At 43.8% G+C, this 25,371-nt stretch overlaps 1 protein-coding gene across 2 annotated transcripts in view; it reads right to left on the bottom strand.

The window, feature by feature from the left end:
* ATP2C2 (ATPase secretory pathway Ca2+ transporting 2) overlaps positions 1 to 25,371 on the bottom strand; it is a 565,565-nt gene that overhangs the window by 300,650 nt on the left and 239,544 nt on the right. For both annotated transcript variants that reach the window (XM_069636233.1, XM_069636231.1), the window contains exon 3: positions 13,128 to 13,244. In XM_069636233.1, coding sequence (XP_069492334.1) covers positions 13,128 to 13,244 — 117 coding nt within the window. The remainder of the gene's footprint in view (positions 1 to 13,127; positions 13,245 to 25,371) is intronic.

Here is a 25,371-nt window from a genome sequence, read left to right as displayed (position 1 = left end):
GCTTTGGAGTTTTGTTTGTGTTTAGAAGGGGAGCTCGAGGCACCCTTGGGATGGGGAAGGAAAGCACACAAGCATTACCCTGTCTGGTCTTAAAAGGGGATTGGGCAGGGTCCAAGCTTCAAGGTCTGGCTTGCTCTGCTGGTCAATAGCGGGAGAAGACCGACCACCACTACTACTGTTCTTTGCTGTGATCCAGTGACTGTACCCTGCCAAGTGACAGATCATGGAACTCCTCACCCCTACCACCTCAAAGCCCAGCATTCACCTTGGCAGTCCCCATAGCCCAGCAGTGGACATCCTCACACTACCAACAACCATAGCAAGGGGTAAAAGAAATACTTGATGGTAAGTTAACCCTTAAGACAAAGAAAAATAAGTATTTGTGGGTAGGCATTATTATTATTATTACTAGGTTATTTATGGAGCACAGAACTAGCTTCAGGAAGTAACTGAGCTCTTTACAATCATAGGGGGAAGAACACAGTGAGGCAAGCAGAGAAACAAGGGGGCAGGGAGCCAACGGGGCAGGGAGAGGGCTGGCAAATTGGCAGTAAGGGATCTACAAGACCGTGACCATCTTGTGTAGATGCATGTGCTGCATCTATATGAAGGAGCTGGAAAAGGCCAACCTGGAGCAGGATCTGGTTGTATCTGAAACCATGAAACTCCAGAGGTAATCCAGGGAAGCCGGTGCAGCTCTGGCATAGACACTGTGTGAACTAAGATGCAAATGGTTGCCGCTTCGCTGGAACTTCAACATTTAGATCAACAACCGATCAATGTTTACATTACCTATCCTGGCGCTTCAAGTGTGAACTATATCTCAGGGAAGACCACTAAACTAGAATGTAATGTAGGCGTTTCTCCAACCTCGCCCTCCATGGCCTTTTCCTAAAGAATAGTGTTGAACTGAAATTCCGCGAGCTTATTTAAAAAAAAAAATGTATTTATATAGCGCCGATTTGGCCCGTGGGCATCAGGGCACTAAACAATACACACGGTCACACACAACACCAAATTAAATAAAAATGTTCGGGGTGGCGGAAAGCAGCAATTAAAAAAGAAAGTGGATTTTGAAGCATTACGCACAATCCTTCAGTTAGAGGCAGAGGACTCATTGGTCAGGCTATTACGTGAACTCAGAAATGACAGAAGCCTGCTCCGACCACAGCCCATAACAGTACAGTCTGTATTGGACCCAGTACACCATTCCTTAATATGCATCTTTTGCAGAAGTCTAGGGTCCCGTCGTCTAACACAGCCAGGACCCACCTTGGTGTTTAGCCCAGGACAAGACCTTGTTTCCGAGCGCCTCTCTGCTTTCCATCCTCTCCGGCTTTTCTACATTGGTGATAACAAAGTTCCTACAGTCCATATTAAACTCTCTTTGAGAGATATCAGTTATTACAGGCAATCTCGACTTCCTGAAGTGAATATCCCTAGCATCAGAAGCCAAAGGCAGTCTGGGTGAAGGATTAGCCTGCTTTCTAGACTTTTTGAGGGTACAAAGGCCCCTCCCGCTACACCTACCACAGCAGAGCCCATGTTAGGGCACTTGCTGTCGGACTGAGATACACCAATCTCATTGGCAGTATTTTCCGCATGGGTATTTATAGTCATGTAGGTATGACATCCTATCGGGCTGTAGCTCACTCAGACCACATTGGCATGCTTTATCTATCCCATCCATGGGGGCGTGTGAGGTGATCTCATCAAATGAATCCGCCCTGTCGCAAAAATCCTGATGTTTTATTCCGATTCAGATCATGAATTATCTTGTCTTTAAGATATTGCCAGTTTATAGCTCACCATGCTCCTTATTATCAAGGCATGACTGTCATTGCTTCAGCAATCACAGCGTCCATGATTTTCAACAGGGATTGTTGTGCCTCCCTCAAGACTGATGGCAATTGGGCAGTGTTACCAGGTTGACTAGGGCCAGAAACCTCATCAAACAGACCAACAAGGTCCTTCTGAATGGTGACTGCTTCCAGCTCCCCTGCTATGTTTGTCCGTGAGACATCCAGAGCAACACCACCCTCTCTCTCCCCAGAGTCCCAGCTCTTTTTGCTAAGATGCTGTCTTCTCAGGGCACTCCTTGCCATAACCGCAAGCACACGGTTGTTGCCCATAGCTACACATGTAGGAGAAAATCTGCTTTCAACCACACACTTTCACTTACTGGACAGGACTTCTTTTTTTAAAAACAGGTGCTCTAGTAGTAGGCATTATACAAACTCTGGGTCAGTTACAGCCACAAAGGCAGAGGACAGCTAGCGTGTTCTATGCTAAGAAAACTGCAAATCTATACCAACGACTATTGGCGTCCAAAAGCACAGCATCCCACAGTATACTCTGTTGTGGTATGCCGAGCCCCCACCTTCCTCAATATGTCCACCCTTACCAGACTCCTCAACCCTCTTGACACCATCACTGTCAATAAATCCTCAACTGCCTTTCAGGCCATTTCTTGTGAGGCACAGAGGCGTCAGGCGAAGAGGCACGGGTCATAGAGGCAAAGCAGCACGGGACACTGGAGGAGCACACCTCACAGTGAGACAAACCGACCGTTTCCAGGTTAGAGGAAGGAACCTAGAAGCACGGCAGGCGTGCTTAGACCGTCAAGCTGCACTGCAGCCGCTGCAGCCCCTTCCAAAGAGCAAGCTATGTATCCCCATCCTCCTACATGCATGTGAGCATGTGTTCCGTCGGTTTTACATCATCCCATGATCCAACCATTGGTGGATCAAACTATATTGACCACCTCGATTCCAAACCATGCATCTTCACATCCTCCTCCTACCTAACCAGCTCCATGGCTGGGGACATATTGTTCTGGGCATGTGTCACACCCAATTAATATCCCTGCAGTGAAACTCCTTCCCTAGATGAATTTCTTGTTGGCCTCCTACCCCACCACCCCCCTCCCACTGCATCTCTCCCTTTTTCCAGATAATCATGGTCAGGCACACAAATCCAATGAACACAGGTCCAGGAGAAGCACTCTTACTGATAAATTGTCGATTGCAATGGATGAGCCATGGTCTGTGATAAAGAGCAGGAGGGGATGGGACTGTAGCTATGTGTGCATGGGGAAACCATGTAATGTGAAGCCAGACGCTTACACCAGCATTCTAGTTAGGAGGCCTCACCCCAAACTCTCCCAGCCAGAAATTCTGGACCAAAATAGGTCGAGCTCTCAAACCGGAGACCTCCACATGCCACAAACATGAACTAAACCATTCACTGAGCCAGAACTTTGGGGTCTACTCCTCGTTTTAAGCCTGATGTTTTGAAATGGTAGTGTACCTAAAGATCTGATTACTCTACTCTCCCAGATGCCTAGATTTACTAGAGAAAGGAGGGTAGCTTTGAAACCCAATGTGTCTCACTATGACCCTCCAAAGTAGTGCTGGGCGATTGTATTTTAAAATGATTTACAGCCTCATGATTTCATTTTAAAATGAGGATTTTAGGTCATCTGCAGATTACCTGTTGCCCCGCTTACACCAGCTGATGCACAGCTTCTGAAATTCGACATCATTTATGACATAGAAAGTCAATCAGAATCAGTCATATTTTAGTGGGTGATCCTTTTGGAATATGTTCATGCTCGGTGACCAATCTGAAACGGAAGGATTCGGAAACCATTTGCAATCTCAAAACTTATCTTGTGAGATTTGGGTCTTCACCTGAGATTTGAACATTGAAAAATGTCTTGCAGCTTCCTACGCCAGTTGATGGTTTAGCTAAACTGCTGGAGGGTGAGGCTCGGCTAATTTACACAAACAATTTAAAAGAAACATGGTGAAAGGAATTTAGAAATGGAGATTTGGGCATTAAAGTGGTCAGTGATCATTGGCTCTAGTTATAGATTTCGCTCCTTTAATTCCTTTTTTTGTTTTAAAGTATCCACTAGACATGCAGTGGTAGTAAATATCCGGCCAGCATCACAGGCGAGGGGTTGTGGAGTATTTTCAATCGTTGAGGGCACAGGTTGCTTCTATGATGGTAGAGGATGTGTATATGCAGGACATGGAAGCTGGAGGTGTGAGCTTTCAGTATTTTCCAGCAAGGTAGGGAGATGCCAAAAGAAGAGGTGTGGAACGAATCGGCATGGGAGGAATAGGAGATCCATATGTTCCAATGAGAGGCATGACAGAGCAATCGCACACATGAATGTCTTCAGATAGATTCCGATTTCACCTTGGGGTGGTCAGTTGGGGGGGGCCTGAGAAGGAGGACATGTATTTGTAAAAGAGGAAGCCAAGAAGTGGTTACTTATTTGTCATTGCTACTATAATTATCCTCCTCAGGGTTAGTAAAGAGAGGAGTATAAGAGGTGTAAGCACTGTGATTAGGTTAATTATGTCCAGACTGCTGGCATAGGGGGTTACTTGGGGCCATGCCCCATCATCCACTACCCAAGGCGCGCACGTCCCAAAAGTGGTATAGGGCGGATCCTCCGATTCCTGCCACAGTGTTGGAACAGAAAGCAAGGGACTGGCACTGTAAAAACATATACTGTTGCTGGGGAAGTCCCCGTCCTAATCATCAAAAAAGGTCCACAAGCCCTTGGAGGGAATACCATGCGTGTCAGACCCTGGAAAACAATAACCCTGAAGGGGTGCAAGTTCAATACACAGAGCATGTTATTTCCACTACTTTACAGAGAAGAAATGTGATGAATATGTGGAAGAGGGAACTGTGGGAAAGCAATTGAGGTGGAGGAGAATGGACAGTTGAAAAGAGAGCTGGGGGAAAATGGGAAGAAGGAGGTGGGGGTGTACTGTAGAGCAAAAGAATAGGAGAGGAAGAGGGATAGAGGAGAGCTGATCAAAGGTGGGTAAGACCAAGGAGGAGGAAGAAGATCAGTGGAAGTTGCAGGCGGGGAAGAAAGAAAGAAAGAATACTGAAGAGGTTGGAGCAGAAGATCATCATGCTGGGGAAAAGAGCCGAGAAGGTTGAAAGGACAAAAGAACAGGAACGCCGAGGAGAAAGTTCTCTGGAGTTCGAAGGAAAACAGACCATTAGGAATGACAAATCCTCCCGCTGGGCATTGTAGGAGAAGAGGCTCTGAATTTTAACTAAGGCTCTGAATTTCAACAATGAAAACTGATCCCATTTGTGAATAAGAGTGTGAGGCTCTGGACTGAACTTGGTGTAAGTCAGTATTGCGAGTGCATGGAATACATAAAAGGTAAAAGGGAGGTTTGAGTTCACCATTAGATATAAACTGGTATTTTCATCTGGACACTATACCATGGGGTTCAATATCGACTGAATTGCAAAACTAACAATGTACTTACTCACTAAGATCCTAAACTACTAATATATCCCCACACTTATGTTAAAGGCAATTCAGTCCATAGCTCTTTGGTGCAAAATATTGGTACAGAACTATGGTATAAACCGGCTCATTTTAAAAGAATATAAATGTGTGAATGAAAGTTGTCTTCTTGCAAGGAAGATGTAACAAGTTGGAGCTGTGGAATGTGAAGAGTCACGTTGTTCAAAGTAGCCTCATTGTTAATAGGAAAACAGAGCAGAGAAATGTAACACTGTTCACCCTTTGCTGCATTCTAAATGCCAGGCTGATCACGTTTTTAGAACATTCTAGTGAGTTGGTTTGTCAATGGGAGGTGTTCTGATTAGCATATGACATCACTTTGAGCGTGGTATTTTCTTACTTTTTATTTAGTCAAACATACATTCATGGGAGGTCTCAGACAGAGGATTTAAAAAGAGCTGTCTCTCCCAGGCACACTCTCAGGCTGTGGATCAATGTTCTGCATTTGCCGATGGTGCGAAGGCTATCTTCCCTTGATGAGTGGGAGAAAACCATATGAAAGGAATTCTCCAGTGCAGCTTCATCCAGACAGACGGAGGGGGACCTGTCCTAAGCTGTACCAAGGGCACACAGAATCAAATATTTTTGATAAGATTACAATAACAATTGAGGTGCATGTTGATTTGCCTTGCAAGTGCATTTTGCAGACAGTTGCAGCCAGGAATGTTATTGTCCAGTTTATAAACGTTGGCATTCCATGTAACAATTGTCAAATATAGATGGATATTTCTTTAAGCTGCGAAAGACAGATACCATGTTCCAAGGTCTGAAAGTTATGACAAAAAGCTATTTACTGTGGGGGAACTTTACTAATAAAAAGTGTGTTTTTGTTTATTTTCATTTTGAATCACAAGGGGAGGTAATGAGAAGAGCTTTGCGCATTACATATTTTGTTGTATATTCTATGAATTCTAATCTTTTACAAAGCAAAGAAAAAGAAAGAAGAATCGGCCTCAGACTACTTATTATGTGCCCTGGTCTCTTGTGGTAATATACTGACAGTTGTGAACCAGATGGTAATTACATCTTAATGCAGGTGGCATTCTTATTTTTCCTCTTGCAATAAAACACAAAGTTGGTCACTGTGAATTGGGTCCATCTCAGGGGCTGTTTATATGAACAACAGCATTCAGGTGTCCTGCTAAGTGTATGCTGGTGCACCATCAAAGTGGTATTGTAGATAAAATACCACATAATAGAATTGTGATTTAGGGTGCACCAGGTCCGGTTTTGTCTTACCACTCATGATCCAGATATAAAAATATCAGGTAATCTTGTGTTTTTGCTCACCACAATACTACAAACTAGGCTCACCAAAAATACTGCAAAATACCTCTAAAAGCATCGGAAGGGAGTGAAAGAAGGAATGGGTTTGTGGTGGGCTGCATGAGGAACAGCAAATAGATCCATTATCCAGACCAGTGCCTAGGTCCTGCATCAGGATTCAAGGCACGAATGAGCTGTAGATTAGTAAGGAGGCATGTGAGACTCACTTGGCCAAAACTAGAATCAGGATCCTGAGTCAGGAAACTTAGTACCTAAAGACCCACCTCACCTCTACAAGATGCTGGGGGGCACTATCCTGCCATGATGTTACAAGAATAGGTGGGAAATCAATGTGCAGGATGCCCTGTATCACTTCACTGCAATCAAAGTCTGAGTGACCAGCGGCGCCAGTAGCGAGAAGGGTTGTGTTTGGTGGCCTCTCTCAAGCTGCCATCATGTGGCTGACTCAGGTTTCTGTGAATCTTCATGCCTAAAGGATTTACGGTTAAGTGGAAATCAACAGTGATCTGGCCATCCCATTCCCAAATCTGATGGTGCCACAATTGCCACCACCATATAAATCAGCAATCTTAACAGCATTCCCCAGCAGAATGATATAAACTGACTGGTCTGTGGTCAGAAGGAATAAGGTGGTGTAGGGTGCAAAGATAAGCAGTCCTGGCAACTTGTCATCCACCCAACACATGTAAAAAGGGGGTCAATTTGTGGATCTTTCTTTGTAAACAGTTTGGGGAGGACGTGGCAAAAAATGTCTGGATATTGTACGATGGAGGGGATGAGCTGGTGGAGCAATACAAAGGAACATTAAACAGTTCATACACACACACAAAAGTGAAACCTCTTTTTTCATCAATTGGTTGCTCTATATTTCAAGGATTGGGTAGGTAAGCGGTTTAAAGAAATTAATTGGATTTCCAAAATGAAAACTAGATTAAATAATATAAAAGAATCAATAAATTGGCTCACAACCTTTGACATCTTTTTTATTGTTTTCGGTTTATTACGTTCAATTTGTAATTTTTAGTTTCTTCATAAAGAACGTTTATGGTTTGGTGGCTTTTTTGCGAGACAACCAGGTCCCAATAGGGCTTTTACGTTACATGATAAAAATACAAAGCCAAGAAGATAGTTTAGGATGTCTAGGAGGGAGACTTTCTGAGTGAACTATGACCCCACCACCACACCCTCGCTCACACTCCATGTTATGGTCTGTAATTGGTATATGATCTGACCACGAGTTATGGAAAGGCATTGGATGGGCGAGGCCATGATAATGGAGTTTGGTCATCGGTAAAGCCGAAAGGCTAGCTTTCGTTTAGCAACTACAAGCATTTATCAACTCCTTCATGAACTTCCATGTTGCAATGTTGTCTGAGGCCCACTCCTTTAAAACCCTTCATACCTCGATCGTGAATATCCCAGACCAAAACAGCGCTAATGGCATTGGATCCAACATCTTTGTAGTCTTATTCATTTCAAATTGGAAAAACGCAACACTATACATAGCTTATAAGAAGAAACATGTACAAATGGGTCCGTAACCCATGTTCCGTAACAGGGCTCATCATTTAACCCTATTATTGCCAGATTTACACAGTTTTGAAATTATATGGATAAAGGCACTGGATGAAGTACAGAAGTGTCAATGATTTGCTGAGATTTGATAAAATTGCTTTACACGAGTCACACTTGGTGAAGGTACTCTGCTCAAACATCAGAATGAGTGCATTAAGTATCTCCCGCACTGCATGATAAAGATGTTTGCGAATAATAACTCACAATTCATCACATTTTATGGTTTTTTGAGAAATTCCAAGAGGATGGTTTAAGCTTAGCTGCAGCATGGTTAAAAATAGAAGATTCCATACAGCTGGATTTCTCAAGACGTCGATTCTGTTGGCATAGCCTAAATTTGATGCAGAGTGATAGAATGATTGTTGTCTTGTATTTTACACAAGTTAAGGGTAACCTATTTAAAGATGGTACATAAAAAACTTAATTGAATGAGAAGTGAATAGGCGATACTCCTATATTTAAACACTGTGGGATTCATTTATTTATGGTAGATGCACCGAATTTAAAGTTACTGGCTTAAAAAATAAAGTAACATTTAGTAGAGCGATACAACTGTTGCTACTATTGTTCTAGCAAGCTGAACAAAATTATATATTTTGACAAGATCTTATTAGAATAATTTCTCTCACTTCATATTCCATGTTTTATTCGCTGCTTTTGTGCTTCCACCTCGCATTTCAGCCCTTGCCCCCTTTGGCTTCAGATTTCTACAGGCCTTCTTTTACTGGGAGCTCTGACCCTGAACTCTTCTTCATGGAAAGAGCTAATCCTAATGCTGTTCATGAAAACTTGATAAAAAAAAAATCAGACCTCTTCTTGCTTTTCCTCAAGTTAATCTGTTCAGTATTTATTATACATCATGTCTAGTACTCAATGTGTGTGACCGTGATGCTATCCTACCTTCATTTTCAAAAATCTTCGCTCCTCCTATCCCTGCACATGTTCACTCTATTCCTCTCCAATCTCTGCTTCTTCACCTCAACCTTCCACTGTTCCTTCTCACCACTCTGCAGTCTAGCTTTGCATCTGCTTACTCTGTGGCAGCTGCTCCTCTTTCCGTCACTATCTTTCATCCCACCCAACCCTTTCTTCGCTCCTCCTATCCCTGCACATGTTCACTCTATTCCTCTCCAATCTCTGCTTCTTCACCTCTACCTTCCACTGTTCCTTCTCACCACTCTGCAGTCTAGCTTTGCATCTGCTTACTCTGTGGCAGCTGCTCTTCTTTCCGTCACTATCTTTCATCCCACCCAACCCTTTCTTCGCTTCTTAGAAGATACTAACACATCTGTACAATATAAAGGTTGTGGGGAAGTTTAAAGGAATTGGGACAGGTTGACTACTGACGTGTCTTGAGCAATGATGTTAGGATAATTAAGGTTTGGAAATCCTAGTTGAACGTGTGTATCTTTATGTGTGCAGAAATAGAGAACCTGTACAAAAACATGGTTGCCATTGTTTCGATAAAGGCACCATAAGACTACTAGGAAAAACCCAAAGTAATCACCCTTAGGTGATATTCTACCTTGATTTTGAGAAACAACCTCGAATTACACAGAAGGTAGAAACATTATTTATCAACAGTTAAACCCTCATTTAAATGACTCAAAATGTATTCAACATTTTGTTCAAATTCTTTTGTTAAAAACAGGGGGGTTATATCTCAATAGTAGAGAGCACAATACAAAACAATTCATTATACAACTCTAAAAATATACAAATAAAGTGCAAGCTTCCATAAAGGCACACAATGGATTAGTCGCTTGAGATTTACAAGGAGATGGCAGTCCTTATTTTGTTTTATATCCTCAAGGAAACTACTTTGCTCTGACACAACATGGCACTGGCATGTTAAATGGCAGGAACCACGTGGGTATCATGAACGCTGTTTGAGGCACTAACGAAATCCCAGCTAAAGAAATGTCTGTAGCTGCCCATTTATCAACAGGCAGTGGGTATGGCAATTTTAAGGTTTAATAGAAGCACTATTACTATGATGTACTTCTCCTTATTTTCTTTTAGTCATAACAGTAACGTGTATGTAACACAACCACGAGGAAAACATGGGATACATTGTTTTCAACAACCAGAGATTGATATGCTAAACAGACGAGTCGAGAGACAAATATATAACTGGATACTATGAAAGGATTATTAATTCATACTTTTTGATATACATTAAGTTTGTGGTGTTGAAACGAGTTGGGTATTTACTTTTCGTGACTGGGTTTGAATTACTATTGTCAAGATTTATAAGATGAGTTGAGCAAACCTCATTCATGCCTGAAGAGAGATGATCAGATAACAAAATAGCAGTGAGGTTAAATAAAGGTAGGCCATTATTTTTAAATACTGTAAATAAAGATTGTGCACAAGCTTAAGTCCGCATTACCGAGCACATACTATATTAGTCTATCATCGTGACTGAAATGCTTCCAAGGATGGAAGGGTAGTAAATGCTCTATGACGCCATGTGCATTTTAGAAGAAAATGTATTGTGATTGAAGGAATCTAATTGTGTTTTTTTTGTGTTAGTCTTTTTTCCCCCTCCCTAAATATACAAGAAATTGTTGTCTATTATTTACATTGAATGGGCCCTTAATAAATTTACAAAAGATGGTCTCTTGGGAAAGTTTATCCTATCTTGTGAAACAAGTGTTTGTGTCAAAATGTTGCTTAGTTTGACTGTTGAACATGGATGTAAAACAACGAAATGTCACTTGTTACATGGTAAGATTAATATTTTGGTATGTTATGTTTTGACTATACATTTTTTGTGTAGTTTAATGGAGATGAACTGAGCTGAAACACAAGGCACCTATATCTTTTCCTGGGTTGGGATATACAAATCTTTGTTACATTTTTGTTTTTGGACCAAATGTGGTTTTGACTTACTAATGTGTGTTTCAATTAAAGTGTGGTGTGTACAGGAGTAATATCTCGGAAATAGTCTCCTTTCCGGAGAGACAATATTAATATTTTTGATTGATACCTGCAAATGAATTTGATCTGGTTTGATTCTAAGAATGTACTAAATAAACAAGCACAGAAAGTGATTGGCCAGATGAAACTCTATTTTGCATAAAGTGCAACATGCCTTCTTCAGCGCATTTTTTCGATTCTGTTATACGTTCCTTTTTCTAGCCCCGAAAACCCAGTTGCTCTGTAGTGGTATCTGGAGATAAAGACTTCTTTCTTTACCTTCTACTACGTGTCTCCCCAAGACGTGGGCACGCTTTCTATATATACGTTCGCTTCAGCTACAATCAACTCTTCTTGTTATCCCTTCATCATTTTTGATGCTGGAAACTCCCAAAGCAGGTTGTCCTTTTCCTCTTTCACTTTTGGCTCCCCAAGACATAATCACCATACATCGCACATTCATTCTTCCATTGCATTCCACTCCCTACCTCATCCTCCCGATTCAACAGAAATCCGTAGCAATGTACCAGCTTTTTAATCTTTCCAAACTTCGTCCCATCTCCTCTTTTCTCGATCTTAAAGAGTGGTCATTCTGTTGCACCTCCAATGCATTGTTAATTCTTCAAACAATTACATTCTTAGACTATTTTCATCCCCCATATCAAATTGAACATGGATGGCTTAAACTTTGATTCTTCTGTTTAGTTTACAAATGTGTGCATGGCCTCTTTCGGCTTTACCTTCCTCGTCTTTGTATACTGCATGTCGCTGCTCACACCTTCTATTGGACCTCCCACCACCGCTTTCCGACCCCTTCACTTGATATATTTTGTTCTTGCTTCTACATTCCTGATTCATCTCCACTCTTCCATTATCTGCATGCTTAACCTCCAATTCATTATCCTTTTCTTTCCTGCCTAAACCATTACTGTCAGTGGGGTCCCTTTTCCTGAACCCTTCCATGTAGTGTGCGCGAGAGGTTCTTGTAGTATGGTGGTGGCATGTGAGGATCTCACACAATCATATAGTGTGAGTTAGAGAAAAGGCAGTATACAGGAGCTGACAATCCTTCTCATGTCTTGCTCCAGAGGAAGGGAACTGCCTCCCCTTTGTGACTTTGCTCACAAAGTTACTCGGTGTTAGACAGTAGTGTCAAACTTTCCTATTCTCCGTTACCTCATACACAGACAGTGACACCTGCGCTATCCCAGCACCAAGAGATGCTCTAATAAACCCTCAGTACAATATTATTGCTCAAGGGGAGCATCTAGAAGCCGAGGCACTCTCCCATTAAAGCGTAATCCTTGAATTTCAGAACGACTTTTTGACATACATCAACAATACTTTTATTTTGTACATGCATGGTGTAACCCTCGACTGTGCCCAGTAGAATGCAATTGAGTATTCGATTGGTTTTAAACTGCAATTTGATTTGCCATTCTAAAAGGATCAGGAGAACGGAGCTGCATGGCACGTACCCTGCAATTGGTAACCATAACTCATCAACACTTTGAAATCAAGCATGGTGCAGGATTATGAACCTTACTTTCTTTCAGCCAATCGTTCTTTTAAAGAAACGCATAAGTTCTCAAAGTTGTTCAACATTTGGTCTAGAGAGCCTTCAGTTGAATGGACAGCAATGGTTCAGACAAACAAACAATGTTGCCATTAAAGTGTATGTACTAATGCTTGAGATTGTCATTTCATGAAATACATTGCGACTATTCCAGCATGACGCACTCACCAGCCAGTTTCCAATGCTCGACAGTACCATACACTGATAAAGTGTAAAAGCAATCATCACAAGTTGTGTAAAAGGCAATCTAGTCTTAAGGAACACATTCAATGCAGGTTTTCAGGCCATCTACAAAAGATACACTTGCATACTATAAATCTAATTGGGAAGTATTTACATAGTCAGTGGTTCTACTGAAATCCTGCAATGCTTGGGCCCTTGAAGACTGGAATTCAATACCGCAAGATGGCGTCTTACCTGGCCCAGATATTTCTTCCATATTGGCTCTTCAGTGTCCACCTTGAACTCATTCCAGCCATGTTGTACCCTTCGTTGGATCACAGAATAGTCAGAGAGTCCAGTTTCAAAGTCAACCTAGACAGGACAAAATGTAGGTTAGCTGTAATAATACAATGAGGAACACAAAGGTTTAATAGACAGACCCTTGATCATGTAGCTTGTTTTCATCTGTGGGCTTGTATTTCAGAGGAAAAACTTTTTCAGACATAGGGTCCCCAACCCACTCATTCCAAGCTTGTCCCTAAACAAGGGCAAATGACGAAAAAGCACAATCCCGATTGTTTGCTTACATGCAAGAGCAAGCGGGCCAGGCTTCAACCAGGCCACACAAGTGAATACATAAATACATTTACTGGCCTAGATCAATGACAATTACCCGTTTTTGGTATTCATAGAACTGTGTGCACAAAATCATTCAACCCTTCTTTAATTAAAGTTACAGAAACTATGCCAGGATCGTCGAGTACATTGTGGAAGGCACGCAGTTGGCTGATGGGACCAGGTTTCCTGCAAGAGAAAAGGTTTCATTCTACAGAGGAGGCCTTCAAGAGGAACAGGAATTCATCTGGCCTGCTTGTAATGCTGGAACAGGAATTCATCTGGCCTGCTTTTAATGCTTGAACAGGAATTCATCTGGCCTGCTTGTAATGCTGGAACAGGAATTCATCTGGCCTGCTTGTAATGCTGGAACAGGAATTCATCTGGCCTGCTTTTAATGCTTGAACAGGAATTCATCTGGTCAGTGGTCAAAGTGGGCGGGAGAGGTTGGGAGCAGTGCGCCTCTACCTGTTTTCATTAAGTTTTACTGTTTCTATACTTTTACCGTTCCGGAATGGTTTTGTCTTAAAATAAAAGTGTCGGAAGAAGTTGAAACTTGCACTTTCAGTGCACTGGCCTGAATGCTCCCTTAAACAGCAGGTGCATGTGATTAGGGGTTTGTGTTGTGTGTGTGGTGGAGTGGCAAGGGGGTTTGTGGGGAGTGGGGCAGGCGAGTAGGGAACATAGTTCCACTACTTCTTTCCATACACTTCGACCACTGCATCTGGTCTGCTTTGAATGCGGTCTATGCTCAACCTTGTTGTACTGTGCATGGTCCGGACTGCTTGTGCGCACTGTGCTACACTCCGTGATGCCTTCTGCAGTACATTTCCAGATGCATTGTGTAATGTGTGTGCATTACGCTAACAATTTGGGGATACAAGATCATTATAACTTTGCAAGTTATGTGGTGTATTTCACACCTTTAAGTGCATGATATACCTTTTCCTTATTGCATACCGTCACATTTTCTTAATGTATTTCTGCATTTTTATATTTGAGTTTATACAACACAAACATACATAAGTAGGAAGCAACAGAGCACTGTACAAGTAATTTGGAGCTAGCAGAGGCTGGTGGAAGGGGAGGTTACCGGTTAGAGAAGCTTGGTTATCCCGCACTACAGGTTTGGTAAATAACTAGGAGTAGCAGGTCCTAAGCGATTCCTAGGTATTCCCCGAGAAGTCTTGAGTGCCTTCCTGAAATGCAGGAGTGTTGGAGCAGTCTTCATGGAGACTGGAGCGTTGTTCCAGTGGGCTAGGAGGTGGCAAGAGAAGGCCGGTTTCCTGGTTTTCTGTTTGCCTGCCATTTTGGTCTCGAGCTGTGCACTGGCGTGGCTCCTTGAGAAGCACGTCCCACCTGGGAGTAGGAGTTTTTCGGATTGGGTAGGCTGGCATTTCCTCATGCTTCATAGCAGCCCCAAAGTAACCTGTATGTATCCACAGGTCACCCCCGCATAAATGTGGTGATCTGTGAATATTTTCAGATCATTGGGGTGCTCCATTCGACAAGATACCCGCTCATGGTGTGCGTTACCTATTCCCACCTCCTCTACTCGCATAGATTCTCCCTGCACAGATTCGTCCCTGCTGCCCGTCTTCCCCATCGTGGTTGGGCCCATACTAAGGAAAGGAACACAAATGTTTTTGGTGGAAAAGCACGCTCGTATTACAAATAGAAAAAAGGGTATTTACAATGGTCGGTGTGATTGTGGGTGCTCGCAGCAAAAACAGAAAAAGTATTACTGTTATTATAAAAATCTATTTCCACTTTGAGGGAGGTGCACGTGAAATAGAAGCAGTCCTAGTGTCAATTGTCTGTGGAGGATGAGGGGAGTAGAAACATACCTTCTACTGCAGTATCTGTGTGGATGCAAGCCTGAGGCATTTTATTGTATTCATTCATTCATTCATTTGTAATGTGCACAAAGCCCAAAGGCAACTAGGTGCTGTGAATTACTCAAGGATATGGTTCCAAGTTTACACGTCTTAAATTGCACACATTTCGATTGAGGCATGGTTTAGGGCTCTGTAAGGCATGCCAGCCTTATCTCCTTGGCAAGGCTCTTGTTTGTGTGAACCTCAAGCTTTTTTGACCGAGATAAAGGCTTGAAAGCTGGAAGGGCCATGAACCACGCAATCTTTGGGTAGGTCTAGTTTTCCTCATACTGGTTGGAGTAAGCCTGGTACGCACCCGGGTAAAGTGACGCGGCAAGAAGTATGCGGTCAAGGCCACACCTCCCTTTTCGGTGAGATAGGTTAGGAAATGATCAAGTCTGCCAGTGGTCAAACTATGGTTTGGTTAATGGGCAGATGGAAGGATTCTTCGCCACCCTAGCCATAGGATGACAGACTTCCAATGCATATCCTGCTCAGTATCGATCAAGAGACGAAAACTCGCTTTCGACAACCTGGTTACGTTACATCACTCTTATTTGATATGCATTGATATTTGCAGAGTGCAATGACCGCGTAATGTGGGCAGCCTTGGCGCTAAATATCAGAAGCGCTGCTCCCTGGAGACTTGTCAAGGTAGGCAAAGAGATGGGACTGAAGATTCTTCCGGAAGAAATCGTGCAAGGGAAGGGATCCTTAGGGTGAAGGGATGTGGAATTGCATTGTTGCGCTCGCTACTACGGGAGGGCCAAGCCTCATTCATGCTCCTGCTGGTTTTCAGGGATGCGGAGCAGGGGAATACATTGGTTTCGGGGTGCATCATCGGAATCTGTCTGTAAATTGATCTGTGAACGATTCAAAAATAGGATTGTGTGTTTTTATTACAGGAACCCAGTGGAGGGAGCACAGAGCTCCAGAGGTGTGTGTGTGTGTGTGTGTGTGGCATGGATCATTACCAGCCAGATGGTCAGGCACTGTTGGTGGAATACATTCACTCAGGCTCTCTCAGGGGCTCAGCAGTCACTACCCTTGTGAATGCAGGAGCTGGGACCAGGGACGTCATTTCCCCGAAATGCCAGCGGTAGCGGAAGTTACTTCACATGACCCTTTGATGACATCACATTAAGTTGTGTCATTTGACCCCGCCCCCAAGTGACATAACGGAAGTGATGGCACACAAACTTTCACCGCTTGAAAAAACAGGAAGCGGCATCACATAGCATTGTTTGTCAGTACACCAAGAAAAATATGGTACAATATCGCTTTAATATGATATTGGAGTTGGAGTCTGCAGGAGTCGCTACAGTCTTTCTCCTCTGTTTGCTACCAGTGTGTGGGAGGTCTTAAAAACCCACACTCAGAGCGGAGCGGTGAGCGGAGTTGTGAGGAGAGTTGGAGTCTGCAGGAGTCCGCGGGATCCGCGGTGATCGAGGGACACAATGTACACAAATGGGAAATCCGCACGGCTTACAAATTACACAAACCATACAGAGCGGAAGTCTGCTAGAAAGGAGCGAACTGAAGATCTTGCCATCGAAATAGATGCAGACCAGAGTCGACGCTGACTCAGAAGTACTAAAGTAACATCTAATGGACCTAACGCTAAGCACAGCGAAGACATGCTCTACACAAGCCTTGCGGAGAATGCGGAGAATCGAGCCTTGATGTCACACGGTCCGCATGTAACCGAGGAGACTTTAGAGGCACATGACGTTCATGACAGAGGCGGAATAAGCGAGCCGGCAATGGTGCTCCTTGGACATCCGGGTTCTGCGCTGGAGACGGTGAGCGTGCCCGTGAGAGGGGAGGGGCCTGGAACCCACACGAGCTGGAGCCCTCCGAGGGACCTCGAGCTACAGTCAGTAGCCATAGAAGCTTCTGAAAGGACGGAACGTGAAGTGCAAATGGAAAATGTGGGCGTTACCAAAACAAATAACGAGATGAAAAATGCAAACACAGCAAATCTAAGTAAAGACGTGCATCCAGAAATTAAGAAAACATGTATTACAGCTTTAGTACACACGGAACCCAGAACTCTGCAGTACTCAGTGCCCCTTATTAAAGAAAGGAACTTACAAGATGCCAAAGATTCCAAAGGGGGCAATAAAGGGAGTACGAAAGATCAAAACAGAGCGCTCAGTTATTATTCAAGACAGCGAGGAGAGCGAGAATGAAGACGAATGCAATAAGGACTCAGACTCAGAGGCGAGTCAGTCCTCTGTAACAACGAAACCAAGAAAAAAAATCAAGCAACCACTATTAATCCCAAAACAAAACAAGTGAATAGTGACACAAAAACAACAAGGGGTAAAGCATCAGCAGGCAAGCAAAAGAAATCACTTAATAGAAGTGCTGCACAGCTAAAATGGCTGCCGACCCCCCTAATGTTCAGTAACTTAAAATCATTTTTCACCAACCACCAAAAACGGAAATTGGACACAGATATTGAATTATCAGACGCAGAGATTCTTAACTGTCCAGGAAACCATTCCAGCAAATAAACATCGTAAAACTGATTTGGAATAGGGCCAATCCCTAAATGAATCACCAAAAGAAGTTCTATCCCCCCCGCATCCATCATCAAAAATAAAAATTACAAATGTGAACCAAGACCAAAGAGGGAATACACTGCAACCTACCACCGCTCCGACCCAATTGTACAGGGCCCAACATGCTTCCGGGGGCATACCTCCAAAAAAAGTAAACAAACGAACTGGCAGCACCAGGAAGAGGGACTTTTAAAGTTGCGGGAGGTGGCATTAAACCAACAAGACCAGATTCGAAGAGACGGTATTCCACCATCAAAACAGTCGGATCGAATTAAGGATTCGCAAGCGAGTGAACACTGCCTCGATTGGACAAAAGCCCACTTGAGCACAGGGCAAAAACCGGGTTCCCCAGCTAAAATGAGGGACCAGCACCCCATGAAGCAACAGGGTCAAGCGACCAAGGGATCAACAACATTGATTACGTCAGAGTGTGAACAACCGGGAAACAGATCAATTGAAAATTCGACCTCTGAAGTCCCACGAACTCCGGGGAGACCGGTGATAACGCTACAGTCACCAAAGAACAGACGGTTGAATGAAGTATTCACAACAACCCAAAAAGATTCACCAAACAAAAAACCTGAAATGTTAGCGATCATGTCGGCCATTACAATCGCCTTAGCCCCATTTTGCAAACTATATGAGGCCATAAAAGATGGAGTCCAGGACAACACCTCGATCCTCACAACCTTGACCACGAAAATGACCTACATAGAAGGCTACATCACCGCATTGGAGGAAAGAAACAGCAACCATCAAAAAAGGTGGGAAAAAAAGTAGAAGATCTGAAAAAGCTGGTCGAGTCTCTCCAAATAGAAAAGGCAAAACAAAGCACAACGGCGAAAACTAATCAAATCCAGAGTTATGACAGTGGAAAGGTGAAAGATTCAGACACACCTCGAGAGGTAAAAGAAAAGATCGGCGACATAGTAAATTCAAGCTCGATCCAATTAGTCAAATCGGGAGAGGCAAACCAAGTATCCATAAGAAAACCAGTGGTACTAAATATAATAAGGAATGAATTGGCTTCCACGTCGATGTGAAAGCACACTGAAAGTAAATTCAAGAATCAAAGAAAGAAAACCCCCCCAAAAAAGCCCAAGAAAAAGAACACCTGGAAATCACGAGCCAAAGAAAAAAGGTGGGGGAGACGAGCGGCTCACCAAGAACGGCAGACGACTTCATGAAAGACACCGATTTGATGAATCTCTCGCAATATTGGGAACCCAACCCCAACGAATAGATCAAGAGGCGTTTATCATGGACCCAGAAAAAACAACTACGTTAATACAAGAATCTGAAACCAGCAAAAAAGTAAGTGGTAAAGAACAAGCAATAAAGGAACAGGCTACCATCAAGGAGACTCAAGACACAAATTCTCCTAACCGCCAAAATGAGAAACGACACAGGAGTGAGCTGGACAACAAAGAAGACAGGCAAAGACCAAGTAGGCACACAACCCCAAAGCAGAAAAGAGAGCTGAAAAGAGCAAACGGACAACAAAATAAAATTTAAACGCAGAAAATGAGATACGCATATTCAAAGTAGAACAATTGGAAAATACGAACAGATACATGATTCTGAATAGGAAAACGATCCTAAAAGTAACAAGCAAAACAAATACACTGAAAGGAATCAAAACAGAGGACATCAAATTAGTCGAACCATACCACAGAGGGAACATAGCAAAAGATATCAAATTTTTTTTTTAACCTCATTTTTGGTCGTTTAAAAAAGAACTACCTGTCAGATATACACAAAATTTCCAAAAGCCCATTTTAGGGACCAGGCCGCTGCTCCTGCTGCAAATTTTGTGAAAATCCATTCAGCGGTTTGGGCTGTAGACATGAGCAAATATTTTTCCCATTACATCTATGGGAAAAACCACACATTTTAGGACCCCCTATAACTTTGGTCCCCTGGACGAAACCTCACCAAACTTTGCAGAATAAATCTGGCGATGACATATACTTCTTTTGCAAGGATTCATCTATGGAGGCGGGTGCTAAGTTATAAGCCAGCCCAAAAAGTGCTCTTCCTATGGGCTAAGCAACTGAACCATAACTACACGGCCGCTACTGCAGGCCGTGATTATATATGTACAGTTAAGGTGAGCCAGGCTCCCATAGGAACCCCTTAAATTCTATTGTTAATAACTTTCGATTCAAGTAATGGATTTGACAAGAATTTTGGAAGTAATTAGGGACTCGTGCATACCCTCCCCCACCAAAGACTGCAAAGTTTTTTAAAGATATGGTAAACAATAAAAAAGTTTTTCCAAGGTTGCAGCCTACTTCCGATTCATTTTCCCATATACAAAGAAGGTCCATTTTTGCCAAAGCGCACAGATCAAATCGCTGGACGGATTTCATCCCGGTCCAAAACAACTTGGGCACAGAGCGTTGACTCGCAATCCATGCGTGGTTTTGGGTTATTCCATAAAGCAGTTATTTAAATATTTGACGGAGAAGTCGGTGCCCCGTCTCAAAAAATGATAGTTATATCTCTGATGGTGTTACGCTCACCTGACTCCCACGGAGGCGCAGGTCTGGTTTGGAGTGTTGTTGCTTCTTCTATGGTGAAGCGCAGGACCCGGAAGATGGACTGGACCGGAACTTCGAATCTGGCTTGTCTGGCTCGCAGGAATATCTTTCTGTATGTGAAAAGGGAGTATTAACAATCTGCGGGAGAAAGTATAAGCCTCCCGCTCCCTTCTCACCCGTCTACGAAACCCTCCTGCGACCCCCACGCGAAGTCTCATCTTAGGGTTTGAAAGGTTGAGCTCTCCATCCTGCTTCTCATGCAGGGGCGCGTTGTATCCAGTTACTTCACTAGGATTTTGATTGTAGAGGGTTCAAGTTTTGTTTTCCCTTTATAGTACCGTAAGGATTCTGTTAATGAGTATGATTCCGCAATAATAATTGTTCGTTGTCTCTTTTTCAGGTGCGGAAACTATTCAGAGAAGAGCTGTGGAACTGAAGAATGAGACTCTGGTGAGCTTGATGAGAGTTCTCTCAGTGTCCTTGTCTCAATGCGCTCACTAACGCTGATGTCTTTTTTCCCCATAGGGGCCGGGGTCTGGAAATGCCTGGATGCGGCACCGACCCGAAACAAAGATCAATCCAGAAGAAATCAGGTAAGTCTTTAATGGGCGTTGGGTAACATCTTTTCATGCGCCCACTAACGCGGATGTCTCTTTTTCCCCTTAGGGGCCGGGGTCCGGAAATGCCAGGATGCGGCACCGACCCGAAATGAAGTTGGAATAACCCAACAGGTAAGCTTTGTAATGGAAATTAAGGTTTCCTTGTTTTCTTTCCCCTCTCACCTTTATTCTTGTCTTTTTCTCCCTAGGCACGGTGATGTGGTGCGAGTCCAGATGTCGCCGTAGAACGTGGTGGTACCTTGTACAGGTGAGTGAGATGCGGCGCTGCAGCGATCTATGCGATGTGCTTTTAAATGGATGTCTTCCTTTTCAGGACCATCGGCGAGATGTCTCCGGAATGTGGATTTAGCAGGTAAGGACTCTTCTTTACCCTTTTCTCTTCTCTTCTCTCTTTGCAGGTGTTCCAGGATGCTGGCAGGAGTGGCAGAAGACAGAATGCAGGAGCAAACACGGTGAGCGTCCAGCTGCTAGATGCAGAGCAACGCGAAGAGTGAGTTGCTGCTTGGGCGTGGCTTAAATAGCCTTCAAAGTAGTTCCAGGTATGTATCCTTCCTCTCAGGTATGTATTCCTCCCCTGACCACACCCGTGTGGTTAAGTAGTTCCAAGGATAAGGTAGTCCCATTCAGGCCTCAGAAGGCCTGGATGTTGCAGCATGGTCTGCATCAGGTAAGTTAACACTAAGCACCTTTAACATAAAGTCCCCTTTTATGAGCCTGGCGCCGTGGCCCGATATGACTGAGTCCAAAGAGCCCCTACTTGAGGCTGTTGTGACTTCCCTTGAAGACATGATGTCTGCCTCTGGGGTAGCTGGGTATTGTCTGGCACCTTGGAGGTAGGCATCATGACAGATGGTGCATTTCAAGATCATGGTTTTTAGAAATGAAAAAGCTGCCATGTTGTTTTTCTCTCGAAGCGAGAAATAACCGCAGCTATAATCGAGGATATGGGAAAATGAAATGCAGGAAAAAAGATAGTTGCAGGCCAAATGCCATCAGGGTAGAGGTGCGGGTGTGGCAAGAGGGCACCAATTGAAACTTGGGAGTTTTGGGGAGGGTATAGGGACTTAGTTTGCAACACAAAGTTTTCTGTAGCCTTGGCTATAGCCACAAATCGCTGATATCGGAAAGCAAACCGTGTGTGTTGTGGGGGGAAATGAAGAGGGCAGGGGAGGTGATGAGGCCAACTGGGGAGTGGGGAGGAGCTGACACAGATGAGGGGGCACTTAGTGAGGGACTGGAGGGGCAGAAAAACATTTATTTTTTCTGCTGTTTTTACGATATTTGTGCCTATAAATGACTACAGATGGCCGTGGGTATGAGTAGATCCCTTACCGTGGCTATAGATTTGGGCGGGTTTGTGTTTTATTTCTATTTTTAGAGTTATTTTTTTATAGCCATCGTGAAGTCGGGGGTGAAAAATCACTGTCCATGGCCAGAGGCCATGGTCAGTGCCACAGTAGGTTTTAGGAAGTCTTATCTAATTTGGTTGTGTGTATTCAGACGTTCTTATATATGACACTGAAGAAAAATGTATTCAAAACTCAATACAAAAAGGAGTGTGGCTCCTAAAATGGAAATTCTTAGAAAACACCCACTTTGTAATATTTTTCTTCTAACTAATTCTTTCTTTTTTTATTTTTATTTTTACAGATTTTAGGATATTACTGTATCTTCCTTTTCTACATTCGGTGAATGTATTTGCAGCCTTTCTAACCATACTCCAACCACTTTATTTCTTAATCCATTTAAATGTCTAAAGGGATGTCAATATATATATATGGGATACATTACTCACCGTAATCGTATTTCTGATGCTTGTATCTGCTTACATTCACATGCTGTGCATAGGCCGACATCTAGTGGAAGCTGCGGAGTATTACAGTTTGTTTTTCGAAACTCGAAAATGGGCGTCGACACAGGGCGTGCCAGTAATACTATCCCTAGTGTGACGTCCACTGTACCCAAGATCCCTCACGCGTCTAGGATCCTCAGATTGTATTTTTTCTGACATGAGGTAGCATGAGGAGTAGCGGGAGTACAGATAATCCAAGCAGATAGATAGAAAGGTAAGACTACAAGCAACCATGCACCTTCTCTCAGAGGGGAGGAAGGGTGGGTCGCATGTGAATCTAAGCAGATACAAGCATCAGAAATACGATTACGGTGAGTAATGTATCCCTTCTGAGGCTTGTGGAATCTGCTTAGATCACATGCTGTGCATAGATTAGCGAGCAGTACCTGAAGAAGGAGGTGGGATGTGAGAAGGGTCATGAGCAAATAAGTGTCGTAGAACTGCTTGTCCCACTTGTGTATCTGCCTTGGAATGGGTGTCAATGCAGTAATGCTGAGTAAAAGTGTGAATAGAGCTCCAAGTAGCTGCCTTGCAAATGGTGTCAAGGGGTACATTTGCAATGAAAGCCAGAGTGCCCCAATGCTTCTAGTAGAGTGGGCTCTTGGCGTGAAAGGCAGAGTTCTTTCAGAGAGTGAGTAACACAGCTGGATACAGTTAATAATCCACTTCGAGATGGCACGTTTAGAGACGCGATCCCCCTCTCTGCCTGTAGCTACGGAGACAAACAGTTGATCTGTTTTCCTCAGCGGTCTGGTTTTATTTACATAGTAGAGGACCGCCCTACGCACATCTAGGGTGTGTAGTTTCACCTCAGCCGAGCTTTGAGGGTCTTGAAAGAAAGCCTGAAGCTCGATGCACTGGTTTACGTGGAATTTAGATATAAACTTAGGCGAGAACCTAGGGTGTGTGTGTAAAACCAGTTTGTCTTTATGGACAGTAAAGAAGGGATCCTGCACTGACAGAGCCTGAATTTCACTGACCCTTCTTATAGAAGTAATAGCTAAGAAGGCCGTTTTATAAGTCAGGTGTTTGAGACTGCTTTTATGCATGGGTTCGAAAGGGGGGCCCATGAGCTTAGATAGCACCACATTAAGGTCCCACCCTGGTGGTGGGTTTGAAATGGGAGGGTGAAGTCTCTTTGCTCCTTCCATGGAGGCTTTAACTACTGGTACTTTCCACCACAAGACCTTGTTATGAGAAGTGGTGTATGCCGACAGTGCTGCCAGGTGTACTTTCTGTGAGTTAAAAACCAATCCTGTATCTAGCAGGTGGAGCATGTATGTAACAATAGTGGAAGGAGTGCAATCAACTGGGTTGATTTGTCTACTCTGGCACCAGATAACAAACCTCTTCCACTTGTCAAAGTAACAGTGCCTTATGTTTGGTTTCCTAGATTCCTTTAGGATGACCATACACCTCTGTGGTAAATTGAGATGTCCAAACTCTATGACCTCAGGAGCCATGCTGCCAGGTTCATTGAGTTGGGTTGCTGATGCACTGTTTGACCTTGGTGCTGGGACAGTAGGTTGTACCAGGCTGGAAGTTTGATGGGCTCGCACACCGCCATCCTGCGTAGGTGTGGGAACCACGGTTGTCTTTCCCACATGGGAGCAACTAGGACGAGCGTCATCGACTCTCTGTTCATCTTGTTGACCACCTTCCTGATGAGAGGAGTTGGTGGAAAAGCGTACGGAAACATCCCTGACCAGTTCATCCACAGGGCGTTCCCCTGGGAGTCTGGTTGGGGGAACCTGGATGCAAATCCTGGGCACTGTCTGTTTTCGCTTGTGGCGAATAAGTCTATAGTGGGGAAACCCCACTGAGAGAAGATATCTTCTACAACCTCTCTGTGTAGAACCCATTCGTGTTCCTCTGGGAGGGAGTCTCGGCTCAGAGCATCCGCTAGGGAATAGAGCTCCCCTGGAACATGTTGTGATGACAGGAAGATGTTCCGTCTGAGTGCCCATATCCAGATTCTCTGGGCAAGCTTGGACAGATTTGGCGAACAAGTCCCTCCTTGCTTGTTCAGGTAGAACATGGCTGTTGTGCTGTCCGTCCAGATTTGCACTGACAGGTTTAGTGGGTGGGGCTTGAACGCTTGAAGCCCTCTGAATACTGCCAGAAGCTCTATCAGGTTGATGTGGTTCTTGGCGACTGAGGGAGACCAGAGACCCTGAGCTGTGTGGTGGAGATGGTGAGCTCCCCACCCCGTCAGACATGCATCGGTAGTGACTACTGCCTGTACTTTGGGATCGTAAAAGGGTTTTCCCTGTGCAAGATTCTCTCTTGTCCACCAGTGAAGGCTTTGTACTAGTGTTGGCGAAACGACCACTAGATCGTCCCACTGACCACTTGCCTGAGACCACTGTTTCGCCAACCATTCCTGCATGGGACGCATGTGCAGGCGCGCGTGGGGAACCAGGTA

This window comes from Ambystoma mexicanum, chromosome 1q (assembly GCF_040938575.1).
Source record: "Ambystoma mexicanum isolate Mex_15411 chromosome 1q, UKY_AmexF1_1, whole genome shotgun sequence".
Taxonomy (NCBI): Eukaryota; Metazoa; Chordata; class Amphibia; order Caudata; family Ambystomatidae; genus Ambystoma; species Ambystoma mexicanum.
This window is presented reverse-complemented; position numbering and strand designations above follow the sequence as displayed.